Source organism: Diaphorina citri, unplaced genomic scaffold (genome assembly GCF_000475195.1).
Source record: "Diaphorina citri unplaced genomic scaffold, Diaci psyllid genome assembly version 1.1 scaffold5, whole genome shotgun sequence".
In the NCBI taxonomy this organism is placed as follows: Eukaryota; Metazoa; Arthropoda; class Insecta; order Hemiptera; family Psyllidae; genus Diaphorina; species Diaphorina citri.
In genome coordinates this window covers 322,628-348,594 of record NW_007377444.1, presented here as the reverse complement: position 1 = coordinate 348,594, position 25,967 = coordinate 322,628, and the positions used below count along the sequence as shown (strand labels likewise).

The following is a 25,967-nucleotide window of genomic DNA, read 5'->3' as shown; positions in this document are numbered from 1 at the left end:
AACCAGCGCTTTACCACTCACCCATTTTTCACAAGTAATCTAGCGCTTACAAGGTAGACGCGCTCGCCCCCCTCCACCCCCTAAGGGGCTCGCTACTCGGGGTTGCGCATCAAACCCGGAACCTTCGGAAAACCAGCGCTTTACCACTTCACTACCCAGTATCCATTTCAGGCGTTGGCTGCACAATACACACCACATCTGCTACGACCATCCCTGCAATAAACACGTTGAAAATCAGGGGTGGATTATTAAGATACTGAAGTGGGTCGTAAGCACCTAACAACCAAGTATAGTTCCAATTCAGCTCTTGGACTAATGAATGACAATCCCCTATGGTAAATCTCGGTGTCATCTTACAAATTTGCTGAAACATACCAAAACAATGGGTATTCCAATTAAGAATAGAGGTAGAAAACACACGTGAGCTGACGTGACGTGATAAAGTAGTGTGTTTCTACCCCAAGAGTAAATATGGAAACTAGCCAGCCTAGTTAGCTTGGAGGGTAGCTCTTCAGCTTTCCTGCCCTGGACGAACTTTACCCCAAGTAGATAAGGTTCGTTTTCGGACGACTGTCTTCCATCCTGTCCTTCTATTCCTTTCGATTTCGGAAATAAAAGACCTCCGTTTTTACAGTTCCTTCTATCAATCCCCTTCAGAATTACATTTTTTCCTTCCTTTAGGATAGTGATTCCCAAACTGGGGCTGCACAATACACACCACATCTGCTACGACCATCCCTGCAATAAACACGTTGAAAATCAGGGGTGGATTATTAAGATATTGAAGTGGGTCGTAAGCTCGCGCGGGAGTTTTGAACACTTCCGCACCGCTGATGAACATAGGGTGAGTGGAATATGTGGTCATGAGGCTTAGAAATAGAATAGAATAGAATAGAATAGAATATACTTGTTTATCCTGCTGGGATATTACTGAAAAGTCCCTTCACCCCCTCTCAGATTGTCGCGTTCAGAATTATTCTGTTCAGTTCTGTATATTGTTCAGAATTCTTTCTATAAGGTTGCATCAATATTTACCGTGTTCTGCCGTGTAAGATGAGCAAAAACCGAGACAAGTACGAGTGTTGCCATATGGCATGGCAACGCTAGGAATTAATGGGTTAACCTAAATGGTGTAGTGGTTAGACCGGTAGACTCTGGATCTGGAGGTTGTTTGATTCCAAGTCGTCATAAAATTTAGCGTAGTGTATTAAGCAGGGAACGACATTTAATGACAAGCATTTATGTTTAACACGATTAAAATTCTTTACTTCCAGTATGCTCTATTTGAACGTATTAAGTCGCCAGCTCTCATCCTCTCTTATTTCATTATTTCTATGCCTTACGTGTTTTTCTACTTGTTTATCCTGCTGGGATATTACTGAAAAGTGCCTTCACCCTCTCTCAGATTGTCGCGTTCAGAATTATTCTGTTCAGTTCTGTATATTGCTCAGAATTCTTTCTATAAGGTTGCATCAATATTTACCGTGTTCTGCCGTATAAGATGAGCAAAAACCGAGACAAGTACGAGTGTTGCAACACTAGGCATTAATGGGTTAACCTAAATGGTGTAGTGGTTAGACCGGTAGACTCTGGATCTGGAGGCTGTTTGATTCCAAGTCGTCATAAAATTTAGCGTAGTGTATTAAGCAGGGAACGACATTTATGACAAGCATTTATGTTTAACACAATTAAATTCTTTTCTTCCAGTATGTTCTATTTGAACGTATTAAGTCGTCAGCTGAATCAGCTGATCCTCTCTTATTTCATTGTTTCTATGCCTTACTTACGTGTTTTTTCCACATCTATTTCAGGATAAAGGACTAATAAGGACTTTTCCCGTGCCGTTGATTTTGATCGGAGGAAAATATGACCTGTTTGAGGTAAGTAATGCCCTTTTTGATATTGAAACCCTTTTGGGCGCCCAGAAATAATATCCGGTCTCCTTCTATGTCCTGAGTGTTATGTATTTGCTTACTCAAAGAAAATGTATTTCTTCACATTATTGCTTACCGTTATATTTTTTGGATACTTAATTGTTGACTCTCATCCGACTCGAGTTTCGCCTCGAGAGGCTTTATCAAGGAAACTCTACACAGGATATCTAATATAAACCTAACCATCAGCTGATCCTCTCTTATTTCATTGTTTCTATGCCTTACTTACGTGTTTTTTCCACATCTATTTCAGGATAAAGGACTAATAAGGACTTTTCCCGTGCCGTTGATTTTGATCGGAGGAAAATATGACCTGTTTGAGGTAAGTAAAGCCCTTTTTGATATTTAAACCCTTTTGGGTGCCCAGAAGTAATAGCCGGTCTCCTTCTATGTCCTGAGTGTTGTGTATTTCCTTACTCAAAGAAAATGTATTTCTTCACATTATTGCTTACCGTTATATTTTCTTACCGCTAACCAATAATCGCCATTAATTCCAAAATATATTTCTTCTGCACATTCCAGAATTTAGAACCGAACAAAAAACGTATCGCGGTTCAGTGTCTCCGCTACTTGGCGCATGTGAACGGAGCCTCGCTGTTATTTCACTCCTCGTTAGACCCCGGCTTGGTTAAACGGACGCGAGATATTCTCAATCATTATGCGTTCAGCAGTCACTTGGCCAGTGCGGTCAATTTCGACTACAATAAACCAATATTTGTGCCGTTTGGAACGGATAGTGTTGCCAGCATAGAGGGGACCACTCAGTACGTGACGGCAGGTAATTGTGAATTTTTGAACGAATAGTTATGCCCCTTGTATTCGTCGTGTAGTGGTAAAGACGCTAGCCTAGAATCAGGAGGGCGTGGGTTCAATCGCAGCCGAGGTATGAAGTTTGAAAAAAAAAGAGGTTGGATAGAGGGAACTGTAACTGCTAGGGTCTTATCGTCCCGAAAGCGATGAGAGAAGAAAGCCTGGATAGGAGAAAGCCAACCGTCCCGAGAACGAACCTTATCGGTTCAAGATAAAATCCGCCCCGGGCGGGAATAGAACCCGCGACCTAGCGCTTACAAGGTAGACGCGCTCGCCCCCCTCCACCCCCTAAGGGGCTCGCTACTCGGGGTTGCGCATCAAACCCGGAACCTTCGAAAAACCAGCACTTTACCACTTCACTACCCAGTACCCATTCTTCACAAGTAAATAATTTCTTTAATATCCCCACAGGTTCTACCTCATCCTTGGACAAGTACAAGCACATCTTCACCACTCATTTTCTACAGGATGACCCGTCGCAGAATAAATCTAAATCAGCACCCGATCCTGCTCTGGATCAGAATTACTCGGAACCAGTAATAGATTCGTTGAGAAATCAGAAGCTGGAACAATTGGATCAGATGAGACGAGAAGTCGACATGAAAGACAAGTACAGGACTCGCGTTTAGGTAAATATTTTCAGCGAATTATTTTTCTTTCCTGCTTATACATAGGTTAGGGAAAGTAAAATTGTGTGAACATCGCACTAGTTTCTATTACTGTAATGTCTAATAGGGAACTACAAAAAAGCTGAAATTTCGAAAATAATTACTAATTAGATGTATTAATGACATTTTTTCGGGCGTCAACTCCTATACCTTTTTCGATACATTTTACCGTTCACAAGATGCTTTGCAAATAATCGAAAAGCATTTGCAAAATTTCCGAGCGATCGTGGAAAAAAGTGGTCAAGAGTCATACTCATATGCCTTGTCATGCTTGCGTACACTACGTAAAAAGAACAAGACCATTTCTTTTGAACAAACAGAATTAATTAAATAGTTTTATTAGATAAATCTCAATAGTAGGTATAAACTTTTCAAAACATTCAAATGTCTACAAACAAATATATGGGTTTTAACTGGTGTGTGTTGGGGGAGTGGGGGAGATGGATTTTGAGTAGGTAGGTACTTTGTTGAGAAATCTTGTGCTAGGGGTTGTAGGGAATCAAATAACCTTATTACAATACGAGTAAAATTGAACGGCATTTATTTCCAAATTATTTAGTAAAAATTGAAAAAGTTAAAATAATTGGTACCGTGGTATTGACAATAAACCTGTAGAAAGCGTACCAGAATGGCTATTTCATTAATCTTGGACTGAGGAGGTCCCAGATTAAAATCATTGAAGGAGTTTTAAAAGTTTTCCGACTGTACCTCACTCAAGGGACTAAAGCTAGTCGAAATAAACGCAAAGTGACTTTCACTCTAATTGATAATTATGTGAGCACCTCTCTGAACATTTCCACAGATTTATTTTGGTAGGGGAACTTTGGGGGGAGAAAAAAAATCCAAGACAATATCACAGAAAACAAAATCCAAACTCACACTAGACAAAATGAAATAGGTTAAGTTTAATTCAGATTAAAATGTTGGCCCCTTTTGGTTTTTTGAAAAATAAATTAATTAAAATAGGTAATGTTTAAAATATCGTATAATACATCGTAATAAAGTTATACAAAAATTTAAAAGGAAAACTTTAGAAATGAGCTCCTGCTAGAATATTTAGTTGGATTACTATTATTAATAACATACCGCTTTGTAAATCTGGTCTAAATCAAATAATAAAATCGAACATCTTAGTTACGTAGGAAGATTGATCAATTTATCCTACGAGATTGGAAATCATGATTTTACGCCTCTGAATTATTTTTAGGGAGATGCAAATAACCTCGTAAGGATAATTTAGTCCTCACGATATTGACTATATCTCCATAAGTATGTACATCCTACATCCTATCTGTGCGTACATCCGTACCGCTATGAAAATATTTCGAGAACGATTTGATATAGAAGAAATAATTTTTCAATCAGAATCTCTCTAGTTACTAAGGTGTAACATTAACTTTTGAGATCTAGACTTGGAAAAATCTCAACTTCGACATTATTTTTTTCGTACCTAACACGGAAACTTTTGTCATTCTAAGGTACTAAATGTATTTTACGCCTCTGAATTATTTCTAGGGAGATGCAAATAACCTCGTAAGGATAATTTAGTCCTCACGATACTGACTATATCGCCATAAGTATGTACATCCTGCATCCTATCTGTACATCCGTACCGCTATGAAAATATTTCGAGAACGATTTGATATAGAAGAAATAATTTTTCAATCAGAATCCCTCTAGTTACTAAGGTTTAACTTTTGAGATCTAGACTTGGAAAAATCTCAACTTCTACATTATTTTCTTCGTACTTAGGTATAATATAAACTTTTGTCATTCTAAGGTACTAAATGTGACCATTTTGAGCAGAAGGGTTGATGACTATTTTAGTGCGTACATCCGTACCGCTATGAAAATATTTCGAGAACGATTTGATATAGAAGAAATAATTTTTCAATCAGAATCTCTCTAGTTACTATGGTTTAACTTTTGAGATCTAGACTTGGAAAAATCTCAACTTCTACATTATTTTCTTCGTACTTATAATGTAAACTTTTGTCATTCTAAGGTACTAAATGTGACCATTTTGAGCAGAAGAGTTGAGGACTATTTTACTAGAAACGCTATATCAAACCTAATAATATCTAAATAGTTTGTTCTCAGAGGAAAGGTTGTTTAGATGAGATTTATAATATGTACAGTACACATTCGAGTACATTTCAGTTGCCCAGTACTTTATCAGCTCTTTCTATAAATAAAATTTACTTATAGTTCGTATGGCGCTGCGCGCTCCCGGGGGCTTCGCGGGGTTGTGCATGGGGTCGCGCTTCGCGCTTCCTTGTTTACGGTCGCGCTGCGCGCTCCCGGGGCTTTCGTATGGCTAACATAAATTGTGCAATTGACAATACTTGTCCAAAAATCAAAAAACAAATCAACCGAGCGAACTACGATTACTTATCACAACAAATACAATGGGCCAGGTTTTTCTCTTCTTTTAGAAATCATAGATAAGAAATAGGGGATACGTACACAACACACGGCTAAGAATTAAATTATTCTAAAATTAAAAACACAGCACATCTAAATAAAATTCAAATAACATGGTTCCGTCTAACAAATTCAGACTGGTTGAAAATTGCCCCACAAGTAAACAAGTTGGCCGTTTCCTTAATGGTCGAAAAAAAAAGGAACAATACCGTCTCTTTGTTCGACTTAAAAAGAAATTAAGAATCCTACTCTGACGTAGACACTACTCAAAGTAGAAATTTACTGAGAAATGATTTCAAAGTTATACTTCTTGTAAGTCATTTTGTAATTGGCACATAATGTATATCTAAGTAGGTAGTTAACTCTATGAGCTTTGTTATTCAATACCAATGGTATATTATATTTTCGTGTCCAGTATATCCATATAGTATACCAATGGTATACTACATGGATATTTATGTTTGACGACATAATATCACCCAGACAACAAGTGCTACGTAAGTGAAGTTGGTCCGTATAACTTATGTTCTGTTAGTATAAAATATCACAAAGGGCAGCAACTACTAATGGATTGGTCTTGGTCTGAAGGCTGTTCTAGAATAGTCATTGGTATTTCATGTAGAGAATCTTCACTGCAACACGTGACCATGTTGCTAGATATCGACATATTAGAGACATCATTCTGAGTTCTATCAGACAGATCAGTACCCATAGGTCTGAAGGCTGTTCTAGAATAGTCATTGGTATTTCATGCAGAGAATCTTCACTGCAACACGTGACCATGTTGCTAGATATCGACATGTTAGAGACATCATTCTGAGTTCTATCAGACAGATCAGTACCCATGTTAACAGTCATGTACTTGGAACTTTCTGTATTGACAGATTCAGAAAAGTATTCCGTCTTGACACTTCTGTCTGCCTGTGGTTCACTACTGTTCTCTGTCAAGGAATCTATGAAGGAAAAGTCCAAATCAGACAGATCAGTACCCATGTTAACAGTCATGTACTTGGAACTTTCTGTATTGACAGATTCAGAAAAGTATTCCGTCTTGACACTTTTGTCTGCCTGTGGTTCACTACTGTTCTCTGTCAAGGAATCTATGAAGGAAAAGTCCAGTATGTTGAGATGTTTGCCAGTGCCAACTCTTCATATCCATACCTTGGACAGGGAAGCATAATTGACATCATAACACTTACGAGTCACGCGTCAAATTTTGGTGGAACAAAAAACAATGGTGAAATTTTTGCACGCTCTGTGTAGGTAAGCTGTAGTCTCCATACCTTGGACAGGGAAGCATAATTGACATCATAACACTTACGAGTCACGTGTCAAATTTTGGTGGAACAAAAAACAGTGGTGAATTTTTTGCACGCTCTGTGTAGATAAGCTGTAGTCGATTATGAGACTTGTTTTTCAGTCATTATACGAAATCTATCTTTGGATTGTTTGGACTGGCAACGGGTGTGGTAGGGGGCCATTGTCTAAACTAGTCCAAATAGACATTTCGTATGATGACTGAAAAAAAGTCATATAATTGAATACAACTGTATTAGTTGGGTGGTAGAGAAACAACATGAATGAGTGACTAGGACAGCACACACACTAGCAGAGCATGCTGATATAGGTGACAGAGGTGAATGTATCTACTTACATGACGAAGGTCCTCAGGGTGTCAAAATATTAGGAAAAGTCCAGATCTGTATCCTCATCATTGGTTTTACTTTCATCTGAACTAAACTCGATCACATACTCTTTGCTTTTTCCATCTGGTGCAACTTGACTTTGGAATTCATGTAGCGCTGCTAGAGCACTTTGGGTTTGTTTGGCTTCATTCAGTTCTAAAGAAAGCTCCTGGATTTTCTTGGTTAATTGCGTAGGTGCTGCGTGTATGTCAGCGAATGTAAATATTGGGCAGGATATTTCACTCTCAGGGGAGGGAGTATCTAATGAGGGTAGTTTGATATTGTCGTTCGAGTCCAAGGAACTGAACGTTGTAAGCATATGTCTATCGTTATCATTAGATATGTTAAAGGAAGAGGTAGGACTGTAAAGGACATTCTTGTTTCTATCGAATGTATTAGAAGATGCTTGGGATTTACCTTCTTCCGGTGTGTGCGTGCTGCTTTCAGCATCCAGGTAGGTGCTGAGTATAGACATAGGACTCTGAGGTGCTGTAAACAAAGGTTCTGAATCTGAATCCGTCCAGTAGAAATCCAAGTCTGCGATACGATTCTCATAGATGTTGATAACGGATGATCGCTTGTATCCATTGGTTTTACCTTCCACAAAGTTGACAAGTTGCTCATGATCAGTAGCTGTACTAGAGACACCCATTGCATTGGAATCCTCCTCCTTATCCGGGAGATCAAAACTCTTGGAGAAGTTATCGTTTCGAAGAGACCAATCAAAAGCGCGTATCCCTCGCTCTGAGTATGAACTGCGAGATGGTTTAGTAGGTGCTGCAGTGACAGGATAGGATGACTTACGTAGGATACTCTTGGTAGGTGTTTGTTGCAGGAGGGCCATATGAGCTTCTGGGAAGAAGTGGTGCTGGGGGTATTTCATTCTGCTGGGACTTTTTAATGTGGGCTGAGGGACTTGCAGTGTGTGGAAGTAAGATGCATTGTTGTATGCGTAGGGAGACTCGATATCTACATTATCTAGGACAGGACTATCAAAATGTTGAGTGACCACAATATATTTGCCTGTAGACACTGCAGGGATAAACTCTTCGTCTTGGAATTTAACTCGCATGGGTACCTTGACAGGTTCTTCTGGTGAAGGCGGAAGCGGAGGTCCTCGGCCAAAACACCGGAACCATTGGTTTTCCAACTCACATTCTCATTTCTTCTCCGAATCTTTGTTTAGATAATGCAACACGTAATGGAGAACCAAATCATAGCAGTACTTGTACTCCGTCTGAAACACGAAAGTTATCTGTTTATCCTTCCAATAGTATTGAGATTGCTATTGAGATGTTTGGTATCACTGGGGGTACCCCAAAGTTCCTACAGTGAAAATAATTCGCTCCATACGCTCCAACCAATTCGCTCCAACTACATACATTGGAATGTGACATTTGACCTACATAAATTTCCAACTCACATTCTCATTTCTTCTCCGAATCTTTGTTTAGATAATGCAACACGTAATGGAGAACCAAATCATAGCAGTACTTGTACTCCGTCTGAAACACGAAAGTTATCTCAATTAATATGTTTATCCTTCCAATAGTATTGTGCTATTGAGTGTTTGGTATCACTGGGGGTACCCCTAAGTTCCTACAGTGAAAATAATTCGCTCCAACTACATACATTGGAACGTGACATTTAACCTACATATGTAGTAATAAGAATAACTCACCATATTTTCAATGAGCTGGGGCCGATGTCGTCTCACAGTTTTGACGGCTTGGAAAATATCTACCTCCCCGTGTTGGATAACTTGCTCTATGCAGGCGTTGGCTGCACAATACACACCACATCTGCTACGACCATCCCTGCAATAAACACGTTGAAAATCAGGGGTGGATTATTAAGATACTGAAGTGGGTCGTAAGCACCTAACAACCAAGTATAGTTCCAATTCAGCTCTTGGACTAATGAATGTCGAAGATGGACTTTTTACACTTCCAGTGCTACCTATGTCGCTTATATTGAGAGCCAGTTTCTTGAAGGGCTATGTTTCTAAGGCCAGCCACTCTTTATCAGGTAGACCTAACACCTGATGAGCACACACACACACACTATCAGGTAGACCTGACAGGTACGACTGAAAAGGTCCACCTGTCAGGTCTACCTGATATCTGATAGTGAGTGGCTGGCCTTTTACGGAGCGACGCTATTGTCTCTCACAATATGAGCTATCTAAAATAAATTTTGTGGATGCCTTTTTCCACATATTGAGGGACAATCCTTTGCACTTTGATTCCTGAGGATGATACCATTTTGGGGCACTTACTGAGATACAACCACCACGGGTCCATATTCACACCGCTGACGCCATCGCTCGACCATATTCATCAACTCCACCAGAGAATTGGTCGAGGTGGGTACTTTGTGACCCATAGGCCAACAAGTGAGTTGAAATAGCTGTACCGTCCTCGCCGGAGCCTTAACACCAGCCATAAGTTCGGTCAATGAAACAATCTGCAAAACCGGAGACACCTCGTCAGCATTTGAAATTCGAAGGTTGAATTCGCCAGAAAAGGCTAGGGATGGATTTTTTAAACAGGGTTGCTTGTTTTCAATGAAGAAGACAAATTCTAATTTGTTTTGGTCTTTTGGTTATTATCAAATGTCGTTTAGCTCCAATAGCTTTTTTGGACATAGGGGGGGTGTAACCATTCTCTACATAACGTTAGTATTCAATATTCATACCAAACACACTTCCTATGAAATGAAGCTTATGAAATTATTCAAAACACAATTAAAACCAACAAATTTTAGGTGTGCAAATGACTAGGGTGGAAAAATCTTAATTAAATAGAGCAAACTTATTTGATAATAATCTCAAGCGATGTATTCCAGTGTTGAAACACCTTGGTCGAAAAATAATAAAGGTAATAGAAAGTAAAAACTTAGTGAATGATAACTTGAAATTTGAAAGAAAAACTTGCATCTTGAATTCACATTTGGTTCACACGATATTTACACAATACACATGGATTGATTCAGAGTCTGAAATTTCAGACACTTGTTGTTTTTCCCAATTTTAGATGTTTTCTTAAATTCAGCTCACTCAAAATAACTCAAACTGTCCCCCCGTACCCAATAATTATTTTATTTATTTATTTACAGATAAGTAGATAACTAAGCGTAAATGTGTTCGGACATACTCGTGAGGTTAGAGCGAAAAAGAAGTAGGTAGTAGTTAATGATTCCTCTCTTTGGCCTTTGCACCTTTATTTTATTTATTTATTTACAGATAAGTAGATAACTAAGCGTAAATGTGTTCGGACATACTCGTGAGGTTAGAGCGAAAAAGAAGTAGTAGTTAATGATTCCTCTCTTTGGCTTTTGCACCTCTTATGAAATGAAATGCTGGCACTGACAAGCAAAGTTGGTCAAACAAGACCTTTTGCTCGAACGACCTACTTACTGTCAATTTATTAACCCGACGCAACGGGAGAACATCTTTTGTTTGTTTACAAAATAACAGACAAGAGGCTGGTAGTTATGATTTTTTTTCATCCTGCATTTTCCTACCCCTACATACACTGTAAATTGATAAAACCATACGTACATAACCATATTTCTCAATCCATCCATCAATATTTTCCCTACCTTCCCGTTTTCTATGAGCGGAAGAGGATTGTTTTAAATTCATTTTGTTGAAACATGCGTTACCCATCCGGAATTCATTGCACGAGGAGTATTTGTTTAGTAGGAACGGTTCATTTATCATCATATTTCAGAACAAACAACTGATGTACTGGGACTTAACGAAGTCAATCCTATGTTTTGATTTTCACTTGGATTTAAACTTCATAACGTTGTGTAAACCCGGATTTATCCCAATCTCAGTTGAACACCCTGTTGATTTGCCATGTTTTTCATCTTCATAATCTCAGTGGGTTTGTTTGTCGATCGATTTCTGTGTTTGGTTCAAATCTTCCAGAAATCTGTGCCAAGAACTCTTGAAATTTTGCGTCCTGACATGTAGGTATGTATGTGCACTATGCACAGACCTATCATTTGTATGGTCGCCTGATAAGTACATAACAGCTATTATCTTTAGTTATACACATTGTATTATGTATTTTATGTATCATAAGCCTAATTAATTGTACCAAATAAATTACATATTACAAATAAGTATTTTGATTATGTAATGTGCATAGCAACAAAAACGCGATATCCGATTTTGAACATGTAAAAAATGTTCAAATGTTCTTTGCTAGTAACAAAATTGGATTCGTTTAAAAATGATGAGCTTTTGGAAAGTCCTGTATTTTCAGAGTATTCTGTTATGTTGATTTGCCATGTTTTTCATCTTCATAATCTCAGTGGGTTTGTTTGTCGATCGATTTCTGTGTTTGGTTCAAATCTTCCAGAAATTTGTGCCAAGAACTCTTGAAATTTTGCGTCCTGACATGTAGGTATGTATGTACATGTACACTATGTACAGACCTATCATTTGTACGGTCGCCTGATAAGTATTTTGATTATGTAATGTGCATAGCAACAAAATGCGATATCCGATTTTGAAAATGTAAGAAATGTTCAAATGTTCTTTGCAAATAACAAAATTGGATTCGTTTAAAAATGATGAGCTTTTGGAAAGTCCTGTATTTTCAGAGTATTCTGTCTGTAGGTAGTTAACTCTATGAGCTTTGTTATTCAATACCAATGGTATATTATATTTTCGTGTCCAGTATATCCATATAGTATACCAATGATATATTACATGGATATTCATGTTTGACGACATAATATCACCCAGACACCAAGTGCTACGTAAGTGAAGTTGGTCCATATTCTGTCTCGCCTGTCCAAAAATTATGATTAATTACACGAATATTGGAAACTTTCATGTTTTATCATGAGTTCCTGGGATGAATTTGATGGAATGGCACCCTGCCTTTTCAAAGTTAGAGAATACCTTGCTCAACTAATGACTGTTCTCTATTTTATAAATAGAGATGGTTTACATTTTTATTTCTTTCTTTGTTCAATCGATGCTAGTCATTTATTATACTATGCTCAATGTTGATAAGAAATTGGTAGTTTTACCTACAGTAAAATAACCTCCTGAAACGAGCTCAAATTAAGACCAAGGAGTTAAGGACCCCCCTATTCTCTAGAAATTTAGAAACTTGCGAGTACAAGGAGGATCAAGATCTTGATTGTATGTCTAGGTACAAGATCAAGTGATGGAAGAAAGACGAAACAGTTCATTTTATATGTTGAGATGTTTGCCAGTGCCAACTCTTCATATCCATACCTTGGACAGGGAAGCATAATTGACATCATAACACTTACGAGTCACGCGTCAAATTTTGGTGGAACAAAAAACAATGGTGAAATTTTTGCACGCTCTGTGTAGGTAAGCTGTAGTCGATTATGAGACTTGTTTTTCAGTCATCATACGAAATTTATCTTTGGATTGTTTGGACTGGCAACGGGTGTGGTAGGGGGCCATTGTCTAAACTAGTCCAAATAGACATTTCGTATGATGACTGAAAAAAAGTCATATAATTGAATACAACTGTATTAGTTGGGTGGTAGAGAAACAACATGAATGAGTGACTAGGACAGCACACACACTAGCAGAGCATGCTGATATAGGTGACAGAGGTGAATGTATCTACTTATACGTGTTGTTTTTTTCATCACCGACACAAGGCGAGAGCTTTTGGTATAAACCATTTCGAAGACATACTCGTACTTGCCAATTTTTCTACTAACTCTACTTTGATCTCGCCCAAATTTCCCGCTTTACCAAATATTCTGCAGATTCCTTACAAAGTTCTTAAATATTTGGATCTCTAATTTTTCTAATGGGTGCAGAATTGTCTTGTCTAGTTTTCTAAATACTAGGAACATACTCTTAGCTGAGTGGAAAGTTATAACGCTACATATTAAAACATAATTGAAATGTACTCGTGCCTCTAAATTAATTTTCTCTTGGAAGGACAACAATAAAATCAACTCTCTCATACGGCCGCAAAGGACAAAAATTCTCAAATCTCATCCGGCCGCGAAAGACCAAAATTTCCATCTTTCCAATGGAAGTTTCCATACCAATTTAAAACCAAATTAGATTGTAACTTTGCATTTATCCATCTATGAAACAAGGAGTTCGTTTGGACCAATTTTCAAGGGCTGAATAATTCTATTGTTTTCTCTTCTGCTGATTTTATTGTTGATCCAACCAAAGTATTATACATGCGCTACAGTGCATGACAACGAGGAGGGCTAGGACGAACTATAATGCACAAAATGCATGCACAGCTTCTCAGGAGATTGTTATCCATCTATCCTAAAGGTACAGGATCTATGCGATAAACTAGGAAGGAACTAAAAGCAACACATCAAGGAAAAAGTCACTTACCTTTTTGTTGATTCTGAACAGCCATGTTTTGATGTTGCTATAGTGATTGTGCGATATATGGTCGATGGTGAACACAGGACCATACTTCTTGGAATGACGGCCCTCCGGCCAAAATGGAGGATATTGTTGCTGTAAACACGTGAGAGATGGGCTTTTGTGAAAACATACCAGATCAACCCAATAAAATTCCAAAACAATTCAATTTTTCCAATGCGGCTAGGAAAATAACTGAAGAATTTAAAAAAAGTCACTTACCTTTTTGTTGATTCTGAACAGCCATGTTTTGATGTTGCTATAGTGATTGTGCGATATATGGTCGATGGTGAACACTGGACCATACTTCTTGGAATGACGGCCCTCCGGCCAAAATGGAGGATATTGTTGCTGTAAACACGTGAGAGGTGGGCTTTTGTGAAAACATACCAGATCAACCCCATAAAATTCCAAAACAATTCAATTTTTCCAATGCGGCTAGGAAAATAACTGAAGAATTTAAGGGTCTTTCAATTCGATTCGAAAAGAAAGCAGTTAGGTCGAGGTTTACCAAAGCGGATTATCTTGGTATTGAGTCCAATCCAAGATTGACCCGGGTAGTATAGGGAAATCCTCTTGTGATCTCAATCCCGAGTTGGTAAAAGGCTGCCTTAGTAGGAACTCCAATGATTTGATACTTTCAGATTCTTCGTTTACTTACCGAGTCTTTGGGTGGACCAAAGCGGATTATCTTGGTATTGAGTCCAATCCAAGATTGACCCGGGTAGTATAGGGAAATCCTCTTGTGATCTCAATCCCGAGTTTGTAAAAGCCTGCCTTAGTAGGAACTCCAATGATTTGATACTTTCAGATTCTTCGTTTACTTACCGAGTCTTTGGGTGGTACACAGAGTACCACGACGGCAGAACACTCATAATCATACACTAAGGACCAGAAGTCTCCGGGGGTATGCTTGAGGGGCCATTCTGTCACAATGTACTCTCGAGGTTTCGTGTAACCCTGTAACAAAGTGCAAGAGAATCATCATATTGGAAATCTTCATCTAAAGATTTATATTTTCCACGAAATCTTCTGTAGGTTAGAAAATCTTAATCTAAGACTTCTTAATGTTTTTACTTTCTTAGAATAAGAACTTTGAATGAGTAAGGGGAACGTTAGGATTACCTAGAATACCTAATGTAAAGAAAATCTTCATTATACCTGATATAGATTGGAAATCTTTGCAAAGGATTACAGATATTTCTCGAGAAAATACGAGAATCCGACCTGTCAGTCTTCATAAACTTTGTCGTGTCTTCTTATTTTGCACCCTCTCCTAAGTTTCAGCTTTCATAAATATTCCGAACACTCCAATATGTAAATTCAAGTTTTTGTATAAAACTTTGCGTTGAACAATAGGAAGAAAACATGGGTAAATTTAGGCTTGCCAAACGTCCCGAATTGGCCGGGACAGTCCCGAATTTCAGGGGGTGTCCCGGCGTCCCGTTCAGTTTTTCATTTTGGGGCGTTCTGTCCCGAATTTCCGTTTTTGTCCCAGAACAATTCGGGACGCGTTTTTTAACTTTAAAATTAGGTACCTACCTCTATAAATCAGAATTTGTTCTTAACTTGTTTAATTTGTCATGCTTCATCAGTTAACTTTAAAATTAGGTACCTCTATAAATCAGAATTTGTTCTTAACTTGTTTAAATTTGTCATGCTTTCATCAGTTATCTCTTCCACTTTGCTAAACCTTTATAAACGAGAAAATTGTATTAAACCGCCTTAAACAAAAAAATGAGCTGGTCCCTTGGATTCTCGTTTATCCAGGTTCGACTGTATTTTGTTTATCTGTTTTTACTTTCTATTTAATAATAGGTATTTACCTATCACCTATCGTACCTATGTACATATCGTACCTATTTTGTTTATCTGTTTTTAATAATAGGTATTTACCTATCACCTATCGTACCTATGTACATATCGTACCTATGTGATTTTGCGATTATGTTCGCGGATTTGGCGATTATGTTCGCGGATTTGGCGATTATGTTCGCGGATTTCGCGATTATGTTCGCGGTATGTTCGCGGATTTGGCGATTATGTTCGCGGATTTGGCGATTATGTTCGCGGATTTGCCGATTATGTTCGCGGATTTGGCGATTTTGTTCGCGGATTTTGCGATTATGTTCTCGGATTTGGCAATTATGTTCGCGGATTCGCGTCCCGAATCGACATTTTGGATATTTGGCAAGCCTAGGTAAATTAAAAGTGAATTTTACCATTTTACCAACTAATTATCTCTCACATGAGAATTTTCAATTACCATATCAGTACAATGAAAGCTCGAGTGAAAAAGTAGGTAAAAAGAGAAAATGAACAAAGCATGCTAATGAATAGAAGGGTCCTCAACGGAGCTTTGACCATAGCTCCGACCCAGGCAGAAAATCAAGGAATTGACCTGAGTATTTTTTCTGCAATGGTCGATGGTCTCAGTGAGGGTCTATGGTCACCGTTGTGACCGCGCACTGAGTACTTAACTCACTAACACTGAACTATTCCTTTGTGAACGTCACTAACCCTGAACTCTTTTCTACTTACATCTACAAACACAGCATTGATGTAGTCGGTGAAACTGTTGCCTTGGAATGATGTGAGATATGGACGGAAGTTGTCGGCTGAAACACGAAACATGGAACATTTTATTTTATGGACCTGTCATGACTGCTTATGGCATATGGCCAAGATCACAAGACGAGTTAAAATTTTAAATTAAGCGATCTGATTAGTTGATTTCAATTTTGTCAGCCAATCAGATTTGCTTAATACACGAGTTAGTAGGTACCAAAAAAGGTATAAAAAAGAGAGAGAGGAAAACCACTTTCTGTTTTTCTCTAACACACTCTCTCTCTCTCTCCATCCCTCTCTCTCTCTCTCTTGAGGATTGAAAGAGAGAGAGAGAGTTTAACATATTCTTGTACTTATGTATGTATGTTTACTTTTTACTCGCAGGTATAATGTAAAAATTAAATTATTCTAAAATTAAAAACACAGCACATCTAAATAAAATTCAAATAACATGGTTCCGTCTAACAAATTCAGACTGGTTGAACATTGCCCAACAAGTAAACAACTCGTCCGTTTCTTTAATGGTCGAAAAAAAGGAACAATACCGTCTCTTTGTTCGACTTAAAAAGAAACTAAGAATCCTACTCTGACGTAGACACTACTCGAAGTAGAAATTTACTGATCAACTAATGACTGTTCTCTATTTTATAAATAGAGATGGTTTACATTTTTATTTCTTTCTTTGTTCAATCGATGCTAGTCATTTATTATGCTATGCTCAATGTTGATAAGAAATTGGTGGTTTTACCTACAATAAAATAACCTCCTGAAACGAGCTCAAATTAAGACCAAGGACTAAAGGACCCCCCTATTCTCTAGAAATTTAGAAACTTGCGAGTACAAGGAGGATCAAGATCTTGATTGTATGTCTAGGTACAAGATCAAGTGATGGAAGAAAGACGAAACAGTTCATTTTATATGTTGAGATCTCTCTCTCTCTCTCTCTCTCTCTCTCTCTCTCTCTCTCTCTCTCCCTCCCTCCCTCCCTCCCTATTTTTTCTCTCTCACACACTTACTCATTCACAACCTACACAAAAAGAAGAAAAAAATGGCGGCCTAAGCCAAGAGTCAAAATAAGAGGGAAACATCAATAGATTAAGAAAGATAGCATCTTCCTGAATTAAGTTTGGCTGCGACATACCTAATACCTAAGGTTTCAGATCAGATTCACAAATAACGTTGGGCCAGTTTAAGAAAGAATAAAGTTGCCAAGGTCTTATCGTCCCGAAATCGAAGAGGAGGAAGACAGGATAGGAGAAATCCAGTCGTTCCGAAAAAGAACATTATCCGTTCAGGATAAAATCCTCCCCGGGCGAAAATCGAACTCGCGGCCTAGCGCTTACGCGCTATCAACCAAGCTAACTAGGCTGGAGTATGGTAGTAGAAAGCTAGAAAGTTCGAGAAACCTTCATCACAAGCCATACGTTCTCTCAATCTTCTACAATCTACACAGTCTTGTTTTACACATAGTATTTCTCTCTCCTGATTCTCTCCCTTTCTCCCTCAACTCTCTCTCTCTCCTTTTCTCTTTCTGCGCCTCCCTTGCTCCTCTATCTGCCTCTTTCTCTCTCCCTCTCACTCTGCCGTTCTCTGTATTTCTCTTCCCGTTTTCCCCCCTCTCTTTTTCCCTTCCTCGCTCTCTCTTCTCCCTATCTCTCTCTCTCTATATCTCTCTTTCTCTCTCTCTTACTCTCTTTATCCTTCTCTCCCTCCTGACTTTGCTTGTTGACAGCTTAATACATTTCATGTTGGCAAGCAGAAGCTTTTAGAGAAAACATTATCCTATGTGTATACTTCGCTCTTTCTCTCTCTCTTTCTATCGTTCTAGCTCGCCACTTTCTCTCCTTGATTTTTTTCTGCATTTAAGTAAGTGGAACTAAAAGGATTTTTTTTTTTTTTATCTGAACTTACGAGTATTTGAAACGTCCCATGATAAAAGGATAATATATTAAACTTTTTAATATCAAAATAAAAGATAAGGGGTTCGATTAAATTATTGAGGGGGTGATTTCTCCCTTTAACCTCTCACAAACATTTTGAGCGCCATTTTCATTTGTATACCAGAGAGAAAAGCTATATCAGGCCTTTTCGACTTGTAAAAACAAAAAATCGTAAAAGTAGCCCGTATGGAAATATTCTGGAACCTCTAATTGAATTGACCTTTAGGATTTCATTCTCTCTCCCTCCTTTCCTCCTTCTAACTCCCTCCTCTTTTTCTCTCTCTCTCTCTCTCTCTCTCTCTCTCTCTCTCTCTATCTATCTCTTTTTTTCTCACACTTTTCCTATTCCTTTAATTTATCTACGCCCATATCTTTCTCTCTCATAAAAATAAAATTTATTCTTCCTTATTTCCTGTTGTTCTCCACTTCATTACCTTCATTAAGAACTTTCATTAAATACTCATCATTTCAAGGTATATCTGTATAAATAGGTACTTACTAATGGTACCTCATTTATACATTGGTACTTATACTTAGGTAGGTACATACCTACTTACAGTCATTTCTGATAATTTTATTTTTTCCTCTTGTACGTTTTCACATAACACAACTTTTTACAAAAGAGGAGAATTTACACCTACAAATCCAATCGATGGCCGATGTCATGCTTAGACCATTTGAGAGACGGCGGTCCGAAGCTTTTCCGCCACATATATTCTGACGGTCGATCGGTCAGACGTTCTGAGCGTGAGTGGCCGGCATTACTGGACGCCAGTGGTTAAAAGAAAGCAGCTGGACTGTCTACTGACCTTGTATAATCCAACCATAAGTGTATAAATATATGAATGGAATTTGTATTTTTTTTCTATTACTGGTCGGGATGGGTCTCACACTCTTCCTAATTTATCTACGCCTTCATCTTTCTCTCTCATAAAAATATTCTTCCTCATTTCCTGTTGTTCTCCACTCTCCACTTCATTACCTTCATTAAGAACTTTGATTAAATGCTCATCATATCAAGGTATATCTGTATAAATAGGTACCTACTAATGGTACCTCATTTAAACATTGGTACTTATACTGACCTTGTATAATCCAACCATAAGTGTATTAAATATACCTATGAACGGAATTTGTGATTGGAATACTTACGAGGTACTATGAGGACATCCCTGTTCTTCTCTCTATTCCCTGTCCTGTGACCTCCAGCACAATCCCCTATGGTAAATCTCGGTGTCATCTTACAAATTTGCTGAAACATACCAAAACAATGGGTATTCCAATTAAGAATAGAGGTACAAAACACACGTGAGCTGACGTGACGTGATAAAGTAGTGTGTTTCTACCCTAAGAGTAAATATGGAAACTATAGCCAGCCTAGTTAGCTTGGAGGGTAGCTCTTCAGCTTTCCTGCCCTGGACGAACTTTTTTACCCCAAGTAGATAAGGTTCGTTTTCGGACGACTGTCTTCTATCCTGTCCTTCTGTTCCTTTCGATTTCGGAACTAAAAGACCTCCGTTTTTTACAGTTCCTTCTATCAATCCCCTTCAGAATTACATTTTTTCCTTCCTTTAGGACAGTGATTCCTGGGGTCCCCCGAGAAGGCCGTGAAGGACTTCACGACCCCCGGGAAGATCACATAAAATATAATAAAAAGGCCGCATAAAATATAGGATAAGGAAAGAGAAGAAATCTCACTTGATATTCCCGCTGGTACTCGTTCATTTTCGTGATGGGATTCTTCATGGACTTTTGTTTGAGACGTTGAGACAGATCTCGCACGGGAAACCACGTGACTCCACACAGAACAAACTCCTCCAGGGTGTCGTATACGAATTTGTATTGTTCCTGGAACATAACGTGTCTTTGAACTCGAAAGATTCCATTCAATAAATGGCAAAGGATGGCGCAGTGACCGATTTAGATGTACCAAATAGGAAGACTACTACTCCGAATTCACTCTTTAATTTAAGAACTAATGGATCTTTTGTTGGCTCTGTGTTTCAGATAGATGTTGGTGAAAGAAATCAGACAAATTTGTTCTATTTTGTAGCAAGAAATCGAAACAAGAGAGCCTACTACGCTTTAAAGAGGCGATCTGGGAAGTATTGTGTCTCTTCCCACCTATCTGATGAGAGGTTTACAACGGGATGGACATACTACCTACAACATGCACACACCATACGAGTCTATATGTAATTTTATTCCTCAGCTCTCCGTCCTTGGGTAAAAAAAAGAGGTGCCTAGATAGATTTCACAGAAAGAAATCTTGAAGGGGAATTTTCCTGTCTTTCCTTTTCAAGAATTTTCCCCCTATAAAACTGTAGAGTCTGCATACTAAAATTTTTTACCTCTCACTGTAAAATTTACCTAAATCTGCTCGCTCTTCTAGAAAGTTGGTGAAATCCTCCGGTGACCTATTTTTACCGTCAGAGAGACGAAGAAATGAATAAGGAAATGTTACCAGGCACTACTTTAGTAATACCTCCGGTGACCTATTTTTACCGTCAGAGAGACGAAGAAATGAATAAGGAAATGTTACCAGGCACTACTTTAGTAATGGAGGAAACAAAGACATATATGTAGCTTAAAACAAGGTGGTAAATTTTCCTTTCTCTCCTTTTGAACAGGTATTCTTACTATGTAAAAAAGTCCTTTCCATACTAAAGCTTTGAGGCTGATAGCTAATAGTAAGCAGCTCACTTAACACACAGTAAGCAGGCCTCCGGTGACCTATTTTTACCGTCAGAGAGACGAAGAAATGAATAAGGAAATGTTACCAGGCACTACTTTAGTAATGGAGGAAACAAGTTTTGAAAAACTAATAAATGGAAATTTCATAAATAAATAAATAATTCCTGGAAAATAGCATGTTTTTGAACTCAAGATTCAATTCTCCCGACAAATAGACAAGTTCCCGACATTGCCCTTCAACGAAGTTGCTCGGCTCTAGGTGTATCAAATACTCCGAATTCACTCTTTATTTAACAAAAAACTGATGGATCTTTTGTTGGCTCTGTGTTTCAGGTGTTAGTGAAATCCTCTGGTTATATACCAGCAAGCATCTCACCACACCGTAAGTAGTTCGTTCTTCACTTACCACAGTCTCGATAAGACCTTTCCTGGATTGCCGCAGCATTTTCAGATAACCGTACACATCAAACGAGTCTTCCTCCTCCATCAACTCCATGTTGGCATCTATGGAGAGGAAAACTCCAGACCTGCCACCTCCGTCACTACAAAACAATAAACAGATACAGATCATCTGAAACCTGGCTTGAACAGAATTTGAGAATCACAGATCCTCAAAAATTATGTATTGGTAAAAGTAGGGTCATCGGCTTTAATAAACGCCCTTGGTCACTGCGACCTGGTTAGATCTTTTGTGACATCAATAATTATGTACTTTTTGTACTCAATAATTGCTATTTCTTTTAACCCCTATGAGTTGCCCAATTCATATTAAACACACGATTGGATAAAAACAGTTCACTCTGCCGTTCTCTGTATTTCTCTTCCCGTTTTCCCCCCTCTCTTTTTCCCTTCCTCGCTCTCTCTTCTCCCTATCTCTCTCTCTCTATATCTCTCTTTCTCTCTCTCTTACTCTCTTTATCCTTCTCTCCCTCCTGACTTTGCTTGTTGACAGCTTAATACATTTCATGTTGGCAAGCAGAAGCTTTTAGAGAAAACATTATCCTATGTGTATACTTCGCTCTTTCTCTCTCTCTTTCTATCGTTCTAGCTCGCCACTTTCTCTCCTTGATTTTTTTCTGCATTTAAGTAAGTGGAACTAAAAGGATTTTTTTTTTTTTTATCTGAACTTACGAGTATTTGAAACGTCCCATGATAAAAGGATAATATATTAAACTTTTTAATATCAAAATAAAAGATAAGGGGTTCGATTAAATTATTGAGGGGGTGATTTCTCCCTTTAACCTCTCACAAACATTTTGAGCGCCATTTTCATTTGTATACCAGAGAGAAAAGCTATATCAGGCCTTTTCGACTTGTAAAAACAAAAAATCGTAAAAGTAGCCCGTATGGAAATATTCTGGAACCTCTAATTGAATTGACCTTTAGGATTTCATTCTCTCTCCCCAAAATATTAGGGGGGAAGGTGCCCTCGAGAGTTCAGGTTGGAGGAAGGTGCGATTATTTATATTCATGCAATATTTCAAGCACATGTAAAGCACGAGTACGCAAAACATGCAAACACAAAAACAAAAAGGAAAAAAGAGAAACAACAAAAGAGAAAGCAAAATACTGACAGCTGCTGTATCAGCTACTTGATTACTCAACATCAGTGGCTAACTAAGAGGTGGTATTATTTCTACTGCAATATACTTACAGAGTTCATTTTTTGAGTGGTTGTAGGGAGCACTTATGCCGGTCGAAAAACCAACACTTGAATTTAATTGCACCAAAAACTAGGCTTACAATGTTCAATAAAGACATTTTTTCCACAAAATTTCAAAGAAAAATGAATAATCTTACTAATGCATCATATTATTTTAGAACATCATGTGGAATTACTGCGGACTGCTGCTAGCAGTTCTTGGAATTCTTTATACGTGTTGTTTTTTTCATCACCGACACAAGGCGAGAGCTTTTGGTATAAACCATTTCGAAGACATACTCGTACTTGCCAATTTTTCTACTAACTCTACTTTGATCTCGCCCAAATTTCCCGCTTTACCAAATATTCTGCAGATTCCTTACAAAGTTCTTAAATATTTGGATCTCTAATTTTTCTAATGGGTGCAGAATTATCTTGTCTAATTTTCTAAATACTAGGAACATACTCTTATAGCTGAGTGGAAAGTTATAACGCTACATATTAAAACATAACAAATTTCCCGCTTTACCAAATATTCTGCAGATTCCTTACAAAGTTCTTAAATATTTGGATCTCTAATTTTTCTAATGGGTGCAGAATTGTCTTGTCTAGTTTTCTAAATACTAGGAACATACTCTTAGCTGAGTGGAAAGTTATAACGCTACATATTAAAACATAATTGAAATGTACTCGTGCCTCTAAATTAATTTTCTCTTGGAAGGACAACAATAAAATCAACTCTCTCATACGGCCGCAAAGGACAAAAATTCTCAAATCTCATCCGGCCGCGAAAGACCAAAATTTCCATCTTTCCAATGGAAGTTTCCATACCAATTTAAAACCAAATTAGATTGTAACTTTGCATTTATCCATCTATGAAACAAGGAGTTCGTTTGGACCAATTTTCAAGGGCTGAATAATTCTATTGTTTTCTCTTCTGTCCGAATCTTTGTTTAGATAATGCAACACGTAATGGAGAACCAAATCATAGCAGTACTTGTACTCCGTCTGAAACACGAAAGTTATCTCAATTAATATGTTTATCCTTCCAATAGTATTGTGCTATTGAGTGTTTGGTATCACTGGGGGTACCCCTAAGTTCCTACAGTGAAAATAATTCGCTCCAACTACATACATTGGAACGTGACATTTAACCTACATATGTAGTAATAAGAATAACTCACCATATTTTCAATGAGCTGGGGCCGATGTCGTCTCACAGTTTTGACGGCTTGGAAAATATCTACCTCCCCGTGTTGGATAACTTGCTCTATGCAGGCGTTGGCTGCACAATACACACCACATCTGCTACGACCATCCCTGCAATAAACACGTTGAAAATCAGGGGTGGATTATTAAGATATTGAAGTGGGTTGTAAGCACCTAACAACCAAGTATAGTTCCAATTCAGCTCTTGGACTAATGAATATCGAAGATGGACTTTTTACACTTCCAGTGCTACCTATGTCGCTTATATTGAGAGCCAGTTTCTTGAAGGGCTATGTTTCGAAGGCCAGCCACTCTTTATCAGGTAGACCTAACACCTGATGAGCACACACACACTATCAGGTAGACCTGACAGGTACGACTGAAAAGGTCCACCTCTCAGGTCTACCTGATATCTACTCGACATCTTCCCTCAGTCTTGATAGTTGGACAACTTCAATCCCAATGGTTAAAGTGAACTGTGTTACCTAAGTTAACTTTAGGTACCTAACACAGGGATCTCAACAGATTTTTTGAATTTTCAATAGGTACTCCCCGATTACCTTTTGCAATGTGAGCATCTGTGGATAAGACCGTAACTAACCATCACCAAAGAAGAAAATGGATTGCCGCAGCATTTTCAGATAACCGTACACATCAAACGAGTCTTCCTCCTCCATCAACTCCATGTTGGCATCTATGGAGAGGAATACTCCAGACCTGCCACCTCCGTCACTGTAAAAACAAAGACACATCATCTGAAACCTGTCCGGAACAGATTTTAAGAATCTGGGAACTGGGAATCATAGAACCTCAATAATTAATATCCTCAATTCTAGTTCTTTGAAATCTCCCACGTATGAAATCAACATTTCCAGATTTGCAGCCCAACCAAATCCTACTGGAATTCGTATACCGAATAGATGCCAACCTTAGACTTTTCAGAAGAATACTCGTATTTGAAAATTTGCAGCCCAAATCCTACTGAAATTAGTAATCCGAATGAATGCCAACTTAGATCTTCTAGATTCTACATACATAGATCTAGAATCTGGATTTCTAGAAGAATGACCAAACCCCTTTCCACCAATAAAGTTGTGTTTTTATTCAAGTGAAGACTTATTTTCTTCTTATTTTTAGTATGGACCAATCGTGCTAACCAACAATCTGTAGATGGGAAGATGACCTAATGTTCCTGACCAAGTTCCCGACATTTCAAAACAACACAACCTGCATTGACCGTTGTCATTTCCCTGGGATGCTACTCACTTGCAATGAACTACAATGGGTCCAAGAGGACCATGTTGTTGTGTCCGGTAGGTTCCCACCACAGCTCTCATTCGTCTTCTGAACTCCAGAATGGCGTTCGAAAACGGACATGTGTGACACGGCCATTCCGTGTAGTGGAACTGGAGAATTTTCCTGTGCTCTTCCTCTGGCTACAACACAAACACACAAACAATGATTGGAAAAGTTATTAAGAGGATCTCTTACAATACCACCCGAAGTCAATTAAAGTGACAAAACTCGCGAGGTAAATCCCATCACTCATGCATATAATTTGAATTGTTAGATAGGGGAACTGTAACTGTATCTACTGAGGTTCTATCGTTCAGAAATCGAAGAGACGGAAGACAGGATAGGAGAAAGCAATAAGCAATGCAAAAATTCTACTCACAGATCCTTCTTTGAGAACAATGCAAATCGTTCGAATGTGGAAGTTGGCCAACTCTTCTTCGTGCTCCACGGAAATCGTCAGATTGCCGTAGGTTTCGTTCTTGACCTTGGCGGACGGCCAATACTGCATGCACATCACCTGCACACACGTGGACAGGGGAAAGTGTTAAACGAAGATTGTGGCGAATTTGAGAGAAACATGTATTGTGAAGAGATAATATCAAAGTGTTAAAGCCCGTTTACGGTTTACACTTGTCGTTCGGAACAAAGTTGTGTCGAGTGTAGTGTGAACACACTCATTTACATTGCCTAC

General features: G+C 38.3%; 3 protein-coding genes across 7 annotated transcripts in view; 1 reads left to right on the top strand and 2 right to left on the bottom strand.

Annotated features, from left to right (window-relative positions):
- Nucleotides 1–315: 315 nt before the first annotated feature.
- On the top strand, nucleotides 316–21,570 carry LOC108254541 (cytoplasmic dynein 2 light intermediate chain 1-like). The gene is made up of 6 exons (XM_026833480.1): nucleotides 316–335; nucleotides 682–844; nucleotides 1,812–1,880; nucleotides 2,457–2,712; nucleotides 3,156–3,373; nucleotides 21,463–21,570. The coding sequence occupies exons 1-5, from the start codon at nucleotides 316–318 to the stop codon at nucleotides 3,371–3,373; spliced, it is 726 nt and encodes a 241-aa protein (XP_026689281.1). The 3' UTR covers nucleotides 21,463–21,570.
- On the bottom strand, nucleotides 5,867–8,753 carry LOC108254539. The gene is made up of 3 exons (XM_026832979.1): nucleotides 7,524–8,753; nucleotides 6,826–6,944; nucleotides 5,867–6,544 (listed from the first exon to the last, which is right to left on the bottom strand). The coding sequence occupies exons 1-3, from the start codon at nucleotides 8,591–8,593 to the stop codon at nucleotides 6,381–6,383; spliced, it is 1,353 nt and encodes a 450-aa protein (XP_026688780.1). The 5' UTR covers nucleotides 8,594–8,753; the 3' UTR covers nucleotides 5,867–6,380.
- LOC103524239 (receptor-type tyrosine-protein phosphatase alpha) overlaps nucleotides 8,933–25,967 on the bottom strand; it is a 43,334-nt gene continuing 26,299 nt past the window's right edge. For 3 of the 5 annotated variants that reach the window (XM_026832906.1, XM_026832924.1, XM_026832886.1), the window contains 11 exons: nucleotides 25,656–25,793; nucleotides 25,247–25,416; nucleotides 21,536–21,671; nucleotides 20,134–20,283; nucleotides 19,588–19,687; nucleotides 16,469–16,545; nucleotides 14,756–14,887; nucleotides 13,895–14,023; nucleotides 9,800–9,987; nucleotides 9,203–9,338; nucleotides 8,933–9,026 (listed from right to left, as the gene is read on the bottom strand). In XM_026832906.1, coding sequence (XP_026688707.1) covers nucleotides 8,949–9,026; nucleotides 9,203–9,338; nucleotides 9,800–9,987; nucleotides 13,895–14,023; nucleotides 14,756–14,887; nucleotides 16,469–16,545; nucleotides 19,588–19,687; nucleotides 20,134–20,283; nucleotides 21,536–21,671; nucleotides 25,247–25,416; nucleotides 25,656–25,793 — 1,434 coding nt within the window. In that variant the 3' untranslated portion in view covers nucleotides 8,933–8,948. Of the gene's footprint in view, nucleotides 9,027–9,202; nucleotides 9,339–9,799; nucleotides 9,988–13,755; nucleotides 14,024–14,149; nucleotides 14,279–14,755; nucleotides 14,888–16,468; nucleotides 16,546–19,587; nucleotides 19,688–20,133; nucleotides 20,284–21,535; nucleotides 21,672–25,246; nucleotides 25,417–25,655; nucleotides 25,794–25,967 lie in introns of those variants that run through there. The other 2 variants (XM_026832940.1, XM_026832957.1) reach the window with 2 other exon arrangements.